The sequence below is a fragment of the Lytechinus pictus genome, unplaced genomic scaffold, assembly GCF_037042905.1.
Source record: "Lytechinus pictus isolate F3 Inbred unplaced genomic scaffold, Lp3.0 scaffold_19, whole genome shotgun sequence".
NCBI classification, from domain to species: Eukaryota; Metazoa; Echinodermata; class Echinoidea; order Temnopleuroida; family Toxopneustidae; genus Lytechinus; species Lytechinus pictus.
This window is the reverse complement of record NW_026974140.1, coordinates 2,688,318-2,705,459: the sequence shown is the minus strand read 5'-3', so window position 1 is coordinate 2,705,459 and position 17,142 is coordinate 2,688,318. Positions and strand designations below refer to the sequence as shown.

General features: G+C 36.9%; 1 protein-coding gene across 1 annotated transcript; it reads left to right on the top strand.

Moving 5' to 3' along the window:
• The first annotated feature begins 1,245 nt into the window (after positions 1-1,245).
• On the top strand, positions 1,246-6,230 carry LOC129261033 (NADH dehydrogenase [ubiquinone] 1 alpha subcomplex subunit 2-like). The gene is made up of 3 exons (XM_054899075.2): positions 1,246-1,679; positions 4,282-4,388; positions 5,028-6,230. Exons 1-3 carry the CDS (start codon positions 1,591-1,593, stop codon positions 5,120-5,122), a joined length of 291 nt encoding a protein of 96 aa, XP_054755050.1. The 5' UTR covers positions 1,246-1,590; the 3' UTR covers positions 5,123-6,230.
• The last annotated feature ends 10,912 nt before the right edge of the window (positions 6,231-17,142 follow it).

Sequence of the window (17,142 nt, the reverse complement as noted above, 5' to 3'; positions counted from 1 at the left end):
CCCCCTTAAAATTTTGGAACCGTGCCAAGCTATTGGCCCATAATATGATTAAGAAAAAACACACAAACATCCTGTAGTTGTGAAACTTGACAAAGATGAAAAAAGGGAAGGTTGGAAATTCGGGGTAAACAAAATTATACATATAACATTTGATGGAGTTAATTCTTTATCAAGTCAGTCAAAACAATCATCAAAAATTAATTTTGAAATACTCGATCATGCACAGACTAAGAGGATACTGAATTCACAGCAATACATTCTTTCTCAGTCATTGTGTGTGTACATGTACCTCTGTTATACATCGTATATGGAGAGAAAATGTGTAGCTCTATGGCTGTATCAGCTCGCCATGCAGGCAAATAACGTAAACACGCTCACCACAACCGCCATGCCTACACTGTCAGGGCGGTGAATATGATGTGGTGCGCCGGAGTCAGTCAGTGCCGTGGTGAGCGGAGTGCAGCGCGCTGGCATGCATGGCAGCTGTCATCCAGGCGCTTGCTTCGAGCAAATCAGGCGTGGCGCTATTTTTTTAGGCGTGGCGCTTCATCGATGAAGTGATTTACGCGTGGCGCTAAATCTCCAAATTGAATTACGCGTGGCGCTCGCGCCACGCGTACTCAATGGCAGCGAGGGCCTTGGTGGTGCGAGGTTAGTATACTAATACTAACCTCGCAATACGTGTGAGTGGGCCTATCTGGAAAAAAAAGTGTGAGAAAAGTTCTTCCCTTTATTTGCCAAAAATAATGTTCGAAAAATTCACATTTCATATCAATGAAATGCCTTCCCAAAGTATTTACTTTCTCAAGAGTGGTTTAAGAAGTCATTTATAAACAAGAAAGAAAGAAACTGTCTGCTAATATTTGCTAGAAAAGTGGAGTGACGCTTCATTCGCGGCTCATGTACTGTTCCGTGTTCGTTCGGCGGGAGAGAAGTTTTTATCGGGAACACTCTGGCGCACTATGCATAACAATACCGATGCTATTGCTAATCAATGAACTGCAAAAATGGGTTAGAACTTAAATTATTGAGGATTAGAAAATCAAAGTGGAACATATAATTGTAAATTTAACATCGAAGGAATTTTATGAAACCAACTCCAAATAATGTAGTGCTAACAACACTCGGCATGTAATATTTACCTCATACAAATTCAATTTCCCAGTTAAATTTTCTGCAAAAATTTAACCGTTGTCAGCCATAACTGCCACTGCACGAAATGTATGATGGGAATGCAACTTAATCAAACTAGTCTAAATTGATACACAGTTATTTGTTGGAACAATATTAAAAAGTGAAAATAAATCATACTGTAAATATGATACCAGTTTTGAATTAAAAATGTGATTATTTTCATTTTTGAAGAAATCATTTACGAAAATTAACTTATTATACATTGGACACTTCAAGAGCGTTGGCATGTACCAAAAAAATACAAATTGCAGTCTTGACCCCCTTGTGTCAAAATGTTCTCTGTAAACGTATGTACTGGTGTACACGGTAACGTTATTTTATTGAATTGAGCGAAATCAGTCAGTGGAGATTAATTTGCGATCATTAAAGTTTTAAAGGCTAAAATCTGGTGAAATCATGGCTTCTGTTGCGCGGAGGTTTCCTCAACATCTAAAAGAGCTTAGAATTCATCTTTGCCAACGTTCAAATGCAAGTGAAGGCGTTAGGTAAGATGAAAAAATACTTTATTAGCTCGACTTTACCTACCTCGGGAGAAGTTCGTGCAGGCTCCACTTCACTACGCCCCGATTCGCTGCGGGATCGGAGCGTAGCCGTACTAGTGTATCGGTAGTGAAGTGGAGTGGAGCCTGCACGAACTTCGCCCGAGGTAGACTTTACCCACCTCATCCGTCAGTTTTTTAGCTACATCAACTTCATCTTTCATGTTCAACTTCAACTCAAGTCAGATGCGTGCATCGCATAGCGTGCGATTTCTCTATAAAAAAAATGTATGATGGGGTAAGCCCGGTGACCATATAAATTTGCACACATTTTATTTATCATGACATGATTACATGAAAAATGAAGTTGATTTTCAATCAAAAATTTCTCACAGTTCACACAAAATTAACGAAATTATAAATACCAAGACGGAAGGCAAGATCCCGAAGTCAAATTCACTTGATGCCTGATGATGGAATTATAAAGTAGGTCAAGGGTTTCACTGGTATCGCGATCTCAAAATTCTATGGCGATCGACTAGTGCGCGCTCGGCTGAAAAGGTGTCATAAAATGGTGTGACCTTAATTTGCGCACGATCGTTTTGCAAATACAAAGCTTTAGCATTTAGAAACGAACTCAAGCAGACAAAGGTAAGATAATTATGCCTATATCAGATGGAGGTTGAAATGCCATAAATTCGGTTGGGATCACATTTTACTTATTTGGAGACCTCTGCTTGCAAACTGGCGATCTCTTGATGCTTGTCGAGAAGATCAGGTTTTCTAGGAGCGGACGCAAATGGTAACAAAGTTTGCCGATGTTTTGCCAATATTTTCACAAATTGAGACCTTACCAAGTTGAGAAAATTAGTAATTTTGGGTTGCTTTTTCTGTTGGTGATATCAGTTTTTCAAGATATTAATTAGATATTGAGATATTTGACTGTGCAAAATTAGGTCACGCACGAATTAAGGATACTGGTGTGAGGGAAAACACATTTCGTGATACAAACCTAATTCATGGCATTGATGATGTGAATAGAGACCTATTCTTCACATCAGCTACCACTCAAGCAACGCGTGGCCACCGTTACAAGCTGTTTTTGAAAAGGAGTAGACTGGCAGTGAGACAAAACACCTTCAGTGTAGAGTGGTTAATGACTGGAACTCTTTGCCTACTGAGGTAGTCACAGCATCAACAATCAATGGCTTCAAGACAAAGTTAGACAAGTTCTGGTCTGCGTGGCATTATGTTCACGCATGGGAATAGTGCCTTTTTCATTTCAATACATTGGCACAGCACATTGCACAAATAGCACAGACTCAGTTTTCGAACTTATCCAAGCTAGGAAGACAACAAGATAGACCTGGAAACTTGACTGCAGGAACAACTGTATTTTTCCAGTAGATGCGGTATAAAGGTGATATGGGAATGATCGTAATGGCACATGAGCTAAACTTGCTTGCATCATCCGTCATTCAGTGTCACCTGGACATGTACTGTAATAGTCATTAATTGCCATTTTGAAGGGGCCGGGGGAAAAAGAATGTAGTTTGCAAATTCAATAAAGTTTAACTTTATTTAGACACCAAATCTATCAATCATGATGGCCATGTCTACGTCTGCGCACCTAAAATTTAAGCTTAATATTAACGTCAAACCTGAATTTCTTTTTATTCCATAACAAATTTCAGTTGATAATGTTCCTTATATTCTTATTATGAGTAAGTCTGCAAAAAACCTCAAAAAAATTTGGGAGAAATTGATTTTCTTGGAAAATACCTCGGCTAGTCATTTTCAGATTGAACAAAAAAGTGGTGCCCCATGTCTGCAGTGCACCCATTTACATTGCACACGATTCAGGGATTTTGCTAAGGAAGGCTGCATTTTTTGGCTGTCACATGAAATGCCCAAAATTTATTATATTTCCACCATTTTGAGTCAGATTTTTAATGAATATCTGTCTATGTATTGCAGGTGTAAGGTTGGCGACGTTGCATATTCACTAGAACTGCACAGATATGTGTGTGCGCAGTCAAGGGGAGCAGCACAGACTTTGGGGACCTTAGCATAAATTGGTTGATGATCATTATTTAAAAAAAATGCTTGTACTTTTTTTAGGATGTCAAAATAATTGATAAGAATATATAATTTTATAGAACTTTGCAATTTTGCAAAGTTGTAGGTATGTCTATATCATGATGATTATGCTATGTAAATTAAGAGAAAGGAGGATAATTCTTCTGGGTGTTGGACAATCCTCTTGGTAGAATATTTTCTGAGAAGGAAAAGGGAAATCAGAAAATCCAAAGTAAAAAATTTAAGAAGCAATTACAGGAAGGAGATGAAAAGGAAGACAAAAACTGACATAAGGGGGAGGGGGAGAGTAGAAGGTGGGAGAAATGAGAACAAAGCATGAGATGAGAGGAAGAAGGGACAATGAAAATCAGAGACAGGAGAGAGGAAGGGGATGATAAGAGCAAAATAAGGAAAAGAAAAAGGAAGGAAAATGAATTATTGAAAAGATGGCAAATTCATTTTTGATTGAATTATTTTAAGCTTGTTAATCTTAAATTTTGAACTTTGTTATATTGATTATTCACCTCAGGGAATGGGTTAAGACACAGTATGTAGAAGTGAAGAAGGCCAATCCCCGCTTCCCTATCCTGATCAGAGAATGCAGTGGGGTTCAGCCTACAGTCTATGCAAGATATGGTAATTGATGTTTGATCGAGGGGCCAATTCAGCTCGGCTTTCCATGAAGCATCTTGTCAGATATTTCCACCGAAAAAAATTGCTCTTGGCTGATCAGATACACTGAGTTATCACTTACATCAGTGAAAATATCTGGCAAGACGTTTAATGAAATGCTACTTGTCGCTGAGCCTGTATTTTTCTTAAGTTGCGTATCAATAACAAATGGTAAACGAATGGTAGTAATCTTATATGTTTTCATTTTATATTATAGTGCTTGCCTGAAGAAAAAAAAACATTAAAGAAAAAGACAGGCTAGTCCTGTTGGTTACTTGCAAATTATGTGCTATTAATTGCGATCACTCTCAGAATCTTATGATAATGAAATTGTTTGGGTTACTTCATGAATGCAGTGGCCTGCATTCACACACACACAAAAATGTTTCAACCACAGAGTAGGTAATTCCCAGCTAACATGAAATCCTTTTGAAATCCTGTGTGTATTTTTTAGTTTGGCTTGTTGTAGAATATTCATGTCATGGTTACATGTCATTTTGATATCTGGACGCATATCATGCATGCTCTGTGCATCTTGGAAATGATTTGGCAAATAATGATCCATGCCTCTTTACCATTTTTTTGGGGTATTCTCATGAACAGAGTTTGGACGTGAGGCGAGTACTGATGTGACAGGTTTTAACTCCAAGCAAGTCAACGAGACTATTCAATCCCTTGTTGCTCAGCAACCAAAATAACTCTGATGATGAAATTAAATTAAATCTGGACATATCAAGAAAACACAGCAGTGGATATAGATGTGGCATCTGCCATTTTTCATTTAAAGAAATCAGGAACGGATATGGAGGTCTTTGAAGGAATACTGGACTGAAAGAAGGGATGGATGGATGCTTCATACTTTCTATAAATTAACTGACCTGGAAGTGGTAGGAGATCTTCAATGGAAAGACAATTTTGTGTATAGTCTGAACTCTGAAGTTATGAATGCCCTTATATTTCTTAGTCTAAGCATAGTGCTTTGATCCAGTATTTTTTTTTTAAGATTGTGGGAATAAAATTTTTCAAAATGCTTTTGGTTGCTCTGAGATGCATAATGATGGACCTGACTTAAACACTATTTTGGAGCTTGCAAAGTTATTGAGAACACTTTGATAAAAGTTTATTGTCTCCTGCCCCCCCCCCCCCCTCCCTTCCTCAGATATCTATTATATTCTGCATGACTGATGGTACCAGTCAAGTGGCTCTACCTCCTACCAAATCAGCCCCATTCCCCTTCTCTCCCTTTATGTAAGGAACGATATTTATGAATTCACCCCTTTGCCTTTCCATTTATATTCCATTCATTGGCATATCTAGGGAGCAAAGTGGCACGTGGCCCGCTGACCGCTTTCAAGCGGTGCAAAAAAGAAAAAGTTTTGAAAACACCCCCTCCAAACCGGGATGTCATAAATGATGAAAAAGGTAAATTGGATGAGATAGGGGTGGGGTTGGGCCTGCTTGATGTTTTTCCTATTGATTATACTGGGGAGTGTTTCATGAAATGACTTGTCAGACGAGTTATTTGACAGTTTCCATAGTAACAGTGCCTCTCAGCCAATCAAAATCAAGGAAAGTTGTTAGATCTGACTACTTATCGGACAAAAGTTTGATGAAACACTCCCCTGGTCGGTGTATGAATAGGAGATGCCCTACCCTATGTTATCAGGTCCAAGTATTGTGATACATGCATTAATAAGGCTTTCCACTCTGTTCACTCAGCTCTACTGAGTAGTTTAAACTTGTGTGATGTTTTTAAGAAGTGAAATGTGGACATAAATGATAATAAATCTATGAATTATAATTTAATTATAATATTGTTTGTTGGATTACTTGATGTTAAAGATTCACGATTATTTTGGTTTATTGCAAAAATTTCCTCGTTAAAGCAATAGGGAGACTGATATAAACAAAGGTTACAATGGAATCATAAATTCATAGTAAGATAAATTAAGCTACATTTGTAAATAGTGAAATAATGATAATAATGAATTATTCATTATACATGATATGGGCATATTGCACTACAGAGTATAACTATAAGTTACATTTTGTAAATAAATACACACACATAAGGCAGGGCTCGACATTAGCAGTGGCCCGGGGCAACCAAAAATGAGAGTAGGGCCATTAAAATTCTGCAAAAGCCCACACTTAGTGGTCCGGTGGGCTACCAAAGTTTTGATAGATTGTAATGTTTTCCATTGTTTTACTTGTAGGGCCACCAAGAATGTGAAATTGATGATTTTGGTGGACAGATCGGGCCACCAAGAACAAAAGTTAGTGTGGAGCCCTGCATAAGGTAACCCGTTTCAAAATAGGTTATTACTAAATTTAAAGAAAAAGTGTACTATGTGGTACAAGCATTTAGAGTTGTGGAGAAAGTTGAGAAGAATAGAAAAGAAAAAAAAACACAAAGAGGAAGGTTCTATCGTGAAATAGAACAAGTGATGATCATATCTTAAAAGTATTCGGCAAGATATAGCATTATAGGTAAGAAGACGTAATAAGATACATACATGTAAGCGTTATTATCAATTGACTTAAAGGGATGGTCCGGGCTGAAAATATTTATATCTTAATACATAGAGTAGAATTCACTGAGCAAAATGCCGAAAATTTCATCAAAATCGGATAACAAATAATAAAGTTATTGAAGTTTAAATTTAAGCAATATTTTGTGAAAACAATCGTCATGAATATTCATTAGGAGGGTTGATGATGTCACATCTCCCCTTTCCGTTTTCTTATGTTATTACATGAAATCACAATTTTTTCATTATTTCATACTTGTGTGAATAATATGTCTTTCTTATAATGAAATAAGTTGCAGCAATAAATATCTAATGCACTAAATCAGTTTTCAATCCAATTTTTCTAGTTCTTGGAGGTAAAAATTTGAATAAACCTAATTTCATATAATAAAATACAAAAGAACAAGTGGGGATGTGACATAATCAGCCCACCTAATGAATATTCATGACGACTGTTTTCACAAAATATTGCTAAAATTTAAAATTCAATTAAAATTCAATAACTTCGTTATTTGTTATCCGATTTTGATGAAATTTTCTGCATTTTGCTAAGTGAATTCTACTCTATTTATTAAGCTATAAATACTTTCAGCCCGGACCATCCCTTTAAGCACAATTGTATCAAAGCCTTTGCCGAGTGTCTCTTCACGCCCTGACGCTAGAGAAATACACCTTTGACCTATCTTTACTCTTTAGTGACCACACAGCTGAATTCGGATTATATCTGATATTTTTCATTTCACAGTTTCATAAGTACGGTTCTTTCTTAAAATTAAGACTAACCTGTCTCGGAGGAAGTATTTTCAATCATTGTTTTTGTTTTGTCAACATTGTAAATTTGCACCTAAAGAGGGAGCGAACTGATCAACATGTGTGATTTCTCATTATCTGTGTGTTGTAAACAACAAAATAATCTTAAAAACATACATTTTGAGATGACCATCAATAATACAGAGAATGAATAAGCCTAGTAATAAAAACATAGAAACTTTTTTTAAAGAGAGAGAGAGGGTGGATCACTTGTTTAGCTACGTGGTAACAAAATAAGTGTTGTATTGAGTGGTGAATTAGTATATTATCATTCAAGTGGTCTATATTCCAAGACTACAAAGGTCGGAATGCTTCATTATGCTGGTCAGATATGAGAAGTTGAGGACAGTTTGACAGGCCTCTTGTTTTGTTCTATCCCCGACCGTCTTCCCAAGATCCTTAAAAAGTTTCCTTGTTATGGATATATTTTTTGATTTCACATGTTGACAACTTTCACCATTGCGTACTTGCCAAAGTATTTTCAAATGAAAGTGTAAATATCAGCGGAAATACTAGACCACCAAATCAGTCAGGATATGCTCCACTGAGACGTTATTTGGCTTCACGGCATCCCTCCTTTAAAGAGCAAGTGCACCCTGACAGAAAGTTGATTTGAATAAAAAGAGAAAAACCCAACAAGCATAGCAGTGTTAGCACTGAAAAATTCATCAAAATCGGATGTAAAATAAGAAAGTTATGCCATTTTAAAGTTTCGCTTAATTTTACAAAACAGTTAAAGTTATATGCACATCATGGTCGGTATGCAAGTGAAGCGACTGATGACGACATCCACTCACTATTTACTTTAGTGAATATGAAATCTTCTAATTTTCCCCTCATCTTCAAGTGAAAAACAACGATTAATTCCTCGCTGAACATGTGGAATTAGTATTGTTTGATATATATTGTTCAGTCAAGTTGTTCCTTATTGTCAAATCTTTAAAAATTGAAATATTTTATAAAATATCAAACAATAAAAAAAGAAATAGTGAGTGAGGGACATCATCGACTGTCTCATTGTCGGATCCAGAGGGGGGGGGGGTGGGCAAAGTCGGCCCGTGCCCCCCCCCCTCAGAGGCACTATCAAAATTTGTAATGTTAAAATGCCGTTAAAACAGAAGTGTGCCCCCCCCCCTTTGAAAGTGAATTAATACTTTTTTTTTTGCTTGTCAAATTTTTCTTCGGGAAAATGTCCCCCCCCCCCTTTGGAAAATCCTGGATCCGCCCCTGGACTGTCTCATTTGCATGTCACTGAGTTGTGCACATCACTGTTTTGTGAAAAATAAGCGAAACCTTAAAATGTCATCACTTTCTCATTTTACATAAGATTTTGATGAAATTTTCAGCGTGCTAGTTTGATTTTCTCTATTTTATTTATTCAAATCAACATTTTTCTTGAGTGGACTTGACCTTTAAAAACTCATTGGAAACAGACAGACTTTTCAGTCTACGGAAATATATGTTGTACACAGAGGGTTACACAGGTCCTGGACAGGAGATGCACTCCTCGCGAAGGTTAAAAGATAACACTCCCTGTTTTTAAAGACACATCCTATATATTGACAATGGTATTCCCAGTCCAGTGGCGTAACAGGCGGGGGGGGGGGGCAAGTTGCCCCCCTGGCGGATTTCACCGGGAAAATAAAAGAAAAACGGGAAAAAGAAAAAAAAGGAGGGAGAAAGAAAGGGAAAGGGGAAGGAAAGGGAGAGAAAAAGTGAAAAGAAAACGTAGAAAATCTTGTTTTTTAATGGAAAAGCGAAGGAAAGCGGGAAAATGTACGAAAGAAGAACGTTTGAGAAAGAAAAAATCATTCCGAAATAGGCCTATGTAATGCAATAGCACGGTGGGAAATAAATTAAAAGATGACAAAGTGGCAAACAATAGCGGGAAACGAAGGTAGAATGTAATTAATCAAAAGCTAAATTGGAAAACAAAGAAAAGGGACAAGAAAAAATAATAACACGACCGGGCTGCCGATGATTGAAATTAAAGAGCGGGAAGAAAGATGGACTGCATAAAACATTGTGCTATAAGCTTGCTAAATTTTATGCAAATAAGCTACCGGGGCTTTGCCCCAGACCCCACGCAGTAGAGGCTCTTCATTTATAACCTTCAAATGGCTCTATAACGCCCCCCCCCCCCCGTTCAATCACGTTCAGCCACTGGCATACAGGTGGGGGGGGGGGGGTCTTGGTTCCACACCCAAGAGGAAATAAAAGAAATTATAGGAGACAACTTGCGTATAATGAAATGAATGGAAACAATGAAATATGTTATTTGCTGAATATAATAAAAAAAATTATCACATAATTAGAATTTAATTTCAATAGGCAATTTTTTTTCCAGCTCGCTTTGCACGCTGGCGACTTTTTACAAGTTTTTCCCACATTGCTATGTGTTGCCCCCTCAAAATATTTGGTTCATTTCACAACTGAGTTGAATAAATGTGTTGTGTAAAAGCTATATTCTGTATATTATGCCCATGATTTTATTAAAATAGCGGCAATCTGACAGGTTTAAGGACGTTCCACAGTTATGTTTGTGCGCATTATGATCTGCGCATAGTTTACACTCTGCGCGCTGACGTCACAATGGATGAACAGGTGATTAATTAGCTGTGGGTATGAGCTGATTTTTCTCCTAACCTTCATGCACTAACTGCAGACTGATGTGTTATTTTCTGAAGCTATAAAGTGGAATTATTCCATGGACCATTCAAAAAAACATTCTCTACAATTTCAAAATACTTTACTCTGCAGTGCTGCCAAGAATCACGAATATTACCCCGAGTTTGAATAAATGGTAGAGTGGTTTTGATTTTTTCTTCACATAGATACAAAGCATTCGGCGCATTTTGGGTGTTTTAAAAAGCACATTTGCTCTAATAAAAATGCTGATAGTTTAAAAACAAGCACATGAACCCCTATTTTTTAATGTTTGTACCGCTTAGGTATACCTTCCTCTACAACTCTGCAAATTTTGGTGAAAATGACATGGATTGTGAATAAAGTGCAGCATTTATTGTACGTTTGTAGTTTGTAACTGAAATTTCACATTTTTTAGATTGGGATTTTGTTATCTTTTACGAAATTTTTAAGAAATGGCAGTGCTGTTAAACTTAAAATTGCAAACATACAGCACTATAAATAGATTCTCCATTCTAACGATACAATTATTAACTCTCTTGCGAAATTTGATGACTTTTTCATGTATTTTAACTGAGTAATAGAGGTTTAAACTCATTGTAGTAATCTTGGGTGGTCTAAAAATGCCAAATTCTTTTGAATGCGCAATTTTTAAGAACATCAATTTGGGTGAACTTTGAAGCTCTATAGCAAAAAATCAAGCACATGGACCTATGTTAATTTTTGCATATTTCGAATATTAAGGTTCTAAAGTATCTATGTGCAAAGTTTGGTGAAAATGACATGGATTTCACCTTAACTGTGGAACGTCCTTAAATGGCTTTGATATCAAGAAGTTCCGGGGGCTCTCGCCGGACGCGAAATTATTTTTCCCACCGAGTTCTGGACCAACATATGAATATTCATTACTTGCGTCTTCGGATTGAGAGTACGCATGCGCGTGGACTTGATCTCGACCACTGCCGATCGTAAGCATTCACGTTGCTCAGAATGAATTAGCATCGTCAAATTACCGGTACCCTTACATAGTTACATAGGTCTTATAGGCTTAGATCCACTAGCGTACCTACGGGGGGGGGGGGGGGGGGGGCAGGGGGGCACTCTGCCCCCCCTGACGAGCCACATCCCATATAAAAGTCATATACCTGCCCCCCCCCCCCCCCTGACGACCTTGAAGACCTTTTTTTTAATTTTTTTTTTATTTTTTTATTTTTTTTTTTTTGCTTGTCAAATTTTTTTCTGGTACGAAATCCTTCATTTGTGATTGAAGACCTTTTTTTTTTTTTTTTTTTTTTTTTTTTTCTTTTTTGGCTTGTCACATTTTTTGGCGGACGGTTTTGCCCCCCCTGTGAAAAATCCCAGGTACGCCACTGTTTTTAGATCTATATATATATATATATATATCAAATTCTTAAACACTTAATAAACTAGCTGCCACTAATGGCAAGACATGTGCTTGGGTAGGGCTAGCGCAGGCTAGCGCATTAACTTTACCTCAAATCTGGACCTGTCTAATGCCTAATACTAATAGAAATAGCCGACTAATGCCATGGTTAACTTCGAACTTGTTAATTCCGAACTTTACGTTTGATTAGGTTTGGACCAATATTAGCTTATTTACCATGGTTTAATATGTCTTGTCCGTATACAGAACCAGTCCTAGATCTAAAAAAAATATCTTAGTTCCAGTCTAGTCTCTAGATCTAGACTCTGATCTACGCGCTATCAGCATGGAACCACTAGTGTACCAAAGGGGGGGGGGGGCAAACTGCCCCCCTGACGAGTCACAACTGATCCAGGGGACGTGCCCCCCCCCACCCCTTGAGAAGCCCAATTAATAATTTGTCATGTCAAAATGCAACGAAAAAAGACGTTTGTCCCCTCTCTTGAACGTGAAGTTTTTTTTTTTTCTTGTCAAATTTTTTTCAGCTACGAAATCCTTAATTTTGGGTGAAGACGGGGATCAAGATCACTGACGTTAATTTGTGCCTGACGTTAGAATACGTTCCATGCACGCACTGGTGTACCTAGGATTTTCCAAAAGGGGGGCAAATTTTTTAGAGGAAATTTCGTCCGCGAAAAAATGTGACAAGCCCCCCCCCCAAAAAAAAAAAGGGTCTTCACCCCAAATTATGGATTTCTTAGCTGAAAAAAAAATTGACAAGCAAAAAAAAAAAAAAGATCTTCACGTTCAAAAAAGGGGACATACGTTTTTTTCATTGCATTTTTACATTACAAATTATTAATTTGGCTTCTCAAAGGGGGCACGTCCCCTGAATCAGTTGTGACTCGTCAGAGGGACAGTCTTCCCCCCCCCCTTGGTACACTAGTGGTTCCATGCTGATACAGCGTAGATCAGAGTCTAGATATAGAGACTAGACTAGAACTAAGATAAATTTTTTTTTAGATCTAGGACTGGTTTTGTATACGGACTAGACATATTAAACCATGGCAAATAAGCTAATATTTGTCTAAACCTAATTGAACGTGAAGTTCGGAATTAACCAGTTCGAAGTTAACCATGGCATTAGTCGGCTATTCAGTGCTGTAGTCAAGGCTCAAACCTCCAAGGCCAAGGCTTTAATACCCAAGGCCAAGGCTTCAATACCAAAGGCCAAGGCCAAGGCATGGAAACCCAAGGCCAAGGCCTGAAAACCTCAAGGCCAAGGCATTTCAAACTTACGATATACAGAACAATGAACTAACAATACTTAGGCGGCAGACATCACACATGGTAAAATGTATGCGAGCGAGAAAAAAAAAGAACCTTTGTACATTTAAAACAAAAATAATTTCATGATAGAGACATATTAAAATAATGATATAGTTACCTGTGTACACATAATCCATAATTTTTCTATAGGCGATTTACATTGCAATAATTATTATTACCACGGTCATCTGATCCTGGCATTCTCAACGTATGTTTTTCTCCACTCCATGGGACAGGGGCAACAGAAAATTATTATGGGGGGGGGGGGGTCAACGCCAAAAAGGCACCCATTGATCAAAATGAGTTTTTTTTTTGTGCAAACAGATACATGTATTTTCAAAATGAGATTATGAACTGCGTGAAGTAATTGTGTGTTTTATAGAAATTAAGTTGAGCAAAGGCTTTCTAAAGTGATTTTTAATTATAAGATAGATATTTTGCTTTAGGTTTTACTTCTCAGCGAGAAAGCATAGCGAGCAAGCGGTTTTGAAAAAAAAAAATCAATTCTGATGTTGTAAAACTTGATTTATGGTCAATTATGGGGCTAATCATTATTGAAATTCCCTTGCGCGATGTTGCCAGCGCGAATCACCAGCTCAAACTTCTTGACATGTCGTGTAATAAGACATGGAAATTATTTTATTCTGAGCTGGTTTTGTAATCATGAAAAAGATATGTATCTAACTAAAAAATAACTTTGCGCTCGCTAATTCTTTTTATATACTGACCAGTAAAGGAAGCAGTTAATTACTGTATTTTAAATAAGATACATAACTCACCAGTAAAAAATAATGCGAGCGCAAAGCGCGAGCTCAAAAATTTGTGATATTCCAACCTGAAAACTGGACATTCTAAGCATTTTTTTGTGAACGAGAAGAGAACGAGTACAATAATTGATGCGAGTGCAGGAAGCGAGCCAAATATTTGTAATATTTCAACCATAATGCAACATTCTATACATTTTTGTAACCATTAGCAGTACTGTACTAAACAATAATTGATGGAAGCACGATTCAAAATCTGTGATTTTCGAACCTAAAATGTATTATGTTTTATTATTCAAGAAGGTATTTATTTTTTTTAAAGGGCATATTTCATTTGTAAAAAAAATCCTACAGGGATTTTTTTTTTTGGGGGGGGCAAGAGAGCACAAAGCGCAAGCTAAAATTTTCAAATGCATGCTTAAACTGAAAATGAGTAATTTTTAGGACTCTTGTCAGTTTTCATATTTTTTTCTGCTTACAACCACTTTTATCAAACAGTTAATTAATCATTAATTATTAATACTTATTGATAATATTGATAATTATTAATCATTAAATTATTTTTTGTTAATTATTATTTCTTGAAACCATATTGACACAAAAACAAATACGTTGCTTAATTATTTCCTTGAAACTGTAGAGAAATGAGATTCAATGTTGAACGATATATGATTAAAAAAAAGTAAACATTTTTTCCCCTTTGTTTTGTCAATCTGACCCAAAACAAATATAACATTTAGAAGAGAGATAGAGAGAAGAAGAAGTCCCACCACCAAGAATAAACTTAGACAAGGGGGGGGGGGAGGGAAAGGAAAAGATGGAGTTAATGTAATATTATTTTTTAAACAATCTATTGCAAAATTAGCTTTTCTTATAGAAAGAGGGGGACAAATTTTGTTCACTCGCTCGCTTCAATCGCCCCCTCAAAGTTTCTGGCTCATCATGCCATTGACATAACCCATTTGGATATGAAAAAATTGAAGAATGTGTTCAAGTTTATCAAATCTTTTCAGAATATCATTAAGACTTAAAACATTCTTGTTGGCCAAAGAAAATAATACAAGGAAAATCCTAATGAAATAGAAATCAACCTTGTTATCGTTCTTTAGAGTTAGCTATGTTTAAAGTATGAAAATTGTTGTCAAAATTGCAGTCAGCCTGATGTAAAAATTATTCTTGTCATCAAAGCACTATTATCTTGATCATGACCATTATTATTTACTGTCATTATCATCATATGATTACAGCACATTACCAATACATAATGCTATTTTTCATAACTGATGTATTCTTTGTTTGAATTTCTTGATAATGGTGACAATTACAATTGATGACACTGCTAGTACACTTACTACTGCTGCTGCTACTGTTACTGGTGATTGGTAGTATTGACCATTAGTGTTATTAAATATATATAAAAAAAACAATTGAAACATTTATAATTACTTATTTAAAACAAATGAAAGTACAAAATACAAAATGCCTTGAAAATGCCTTAAAATTTTAAGGCTCAAAATCCTCAAGGCCAAGGCTTTGAAAAAGTAGCTAGGCATTAAGGCGCCTTAAGGCCAAGGCCGAGCATCAAGGCACTACAACACTGATTAGTACTAGGCATTAATTAGACAGGTCCAGATTTGAGGTAAAGTTAATGCGCTAGCCTAAGCTAGGAGCTAGCCCTACCCTAGCACATGTCTTGCCATTAATGGCAGCTAGTTTATTAAGTGTTTAAGAATTTGATATATATATATATATAGATCTAAGCCTATAAGACCTATGTAACTATGTAAGGGTACCGGTAATTTGACGATGCTAATTCATTCTGAGCAACGTGAATGCTTACGATCGGCAGTGGTCGAGACCAAGTCCACGCGCATGCGTACTCTCAATCCGAAGACGCAAGTAATGAATATTCATATGTTGGTCCAGAACTCGGTGGGAAAAATAATTTCGCTGCCCGGACCCCAACCGCACAGCACTGCGTATGGAAGGGTTGGGCCATGGCTTCAAAAAGTTCTACAAACAAGAACAACAAATATAGGAGGAAAGAAAAGTGTAGGATATGATTTTATTTACTGAATATAATGTCAAAAAATAGCTCAAAGTTAGATTATCATGAAAAGGTGATTTTTTCTCGCTCGGGACTTATATAAAGTAGCTTTTTAGCACATGTGCTATAATGCGCCCCTAGTTTTTTTTTTACTCTCCACGCTATTGCCACAAAGAATCCTGTTCACAGTGGCGTACAGACCACAAATAGGAATCTAAAGTGAGAAGAGTGAAATATATTATTCTCTGCATGAATATCATGTAAAAATCTATCACAAAATTTGATTTTTGTATTAAAAAGGTCAAACATTTTGCTCGCTCGCAACTTTTTTTTAAAGATAAATTTTGGCCGATACGCAATATCTGGCCTTATATAGTCGCCTCATTACACCATTACGCCTGTTCATACCATGATATGACCGGGAAATTTTTGGCTCTTGCCCCCCCCCCCCCCCATGAAAAGATAAAATCAAAAGAGCATAACACTCATTATTTTGTCAACATCAGAATAAGTTATTCGAAGTTTCACTAATTTTACAAATGCGCAACTCGTGCAAATGAGAAACCTACGGAAGCTTAGACGTGCCCCAGAAGACGAGAAAAGGAGACGAGATCCTCAATCTTGTCAAGGACGTCTACCTAATTTAGGACGAAAAGACAAGAAGACAAGATACATTATCTCGTCATGTCGACTTATCTAAGGATGAGAAGACAATTAGATCCTCGTCAAGTCGACATCGTCAGGACGAGAAGATGGGAAAACAAGATCGTCAATCTCGTCAAGTCGACTTAAGTAGGACGAGAAGATAAGACAAGATACAGAGTCTCGTCAAGTCGACTTCGTCAGGACGGAAGGGCAAGAAGAATATTTAAGATCCTCAATCTTGTCAAGTCGACTTATTTAGGATGAAAAGATAAGAAGACAAGATTCAGAATCTCCTCGACTTCATCAAGACGAGAGGACAAGATGACGAGTTGTTGAAACTCGGCAAGCCAACTTGTTGGTGATAAGAAGAAAAGAAGGCATGTTATTTGAAAATTATATGTTCAGTGTCGGTTATAGAAGTGGTTGATTTATCTGCACCAAAGGTGCTAAACTTTTGACAATTGGGTTTTTCCCTGGGGCCTGGGGACCATGGCACCTGGTATAGGGAAAAAAGTAGAACGAAGAAAAAAGTGGAAAAGAGAAGGAAGAGAAAAGAGAAAAA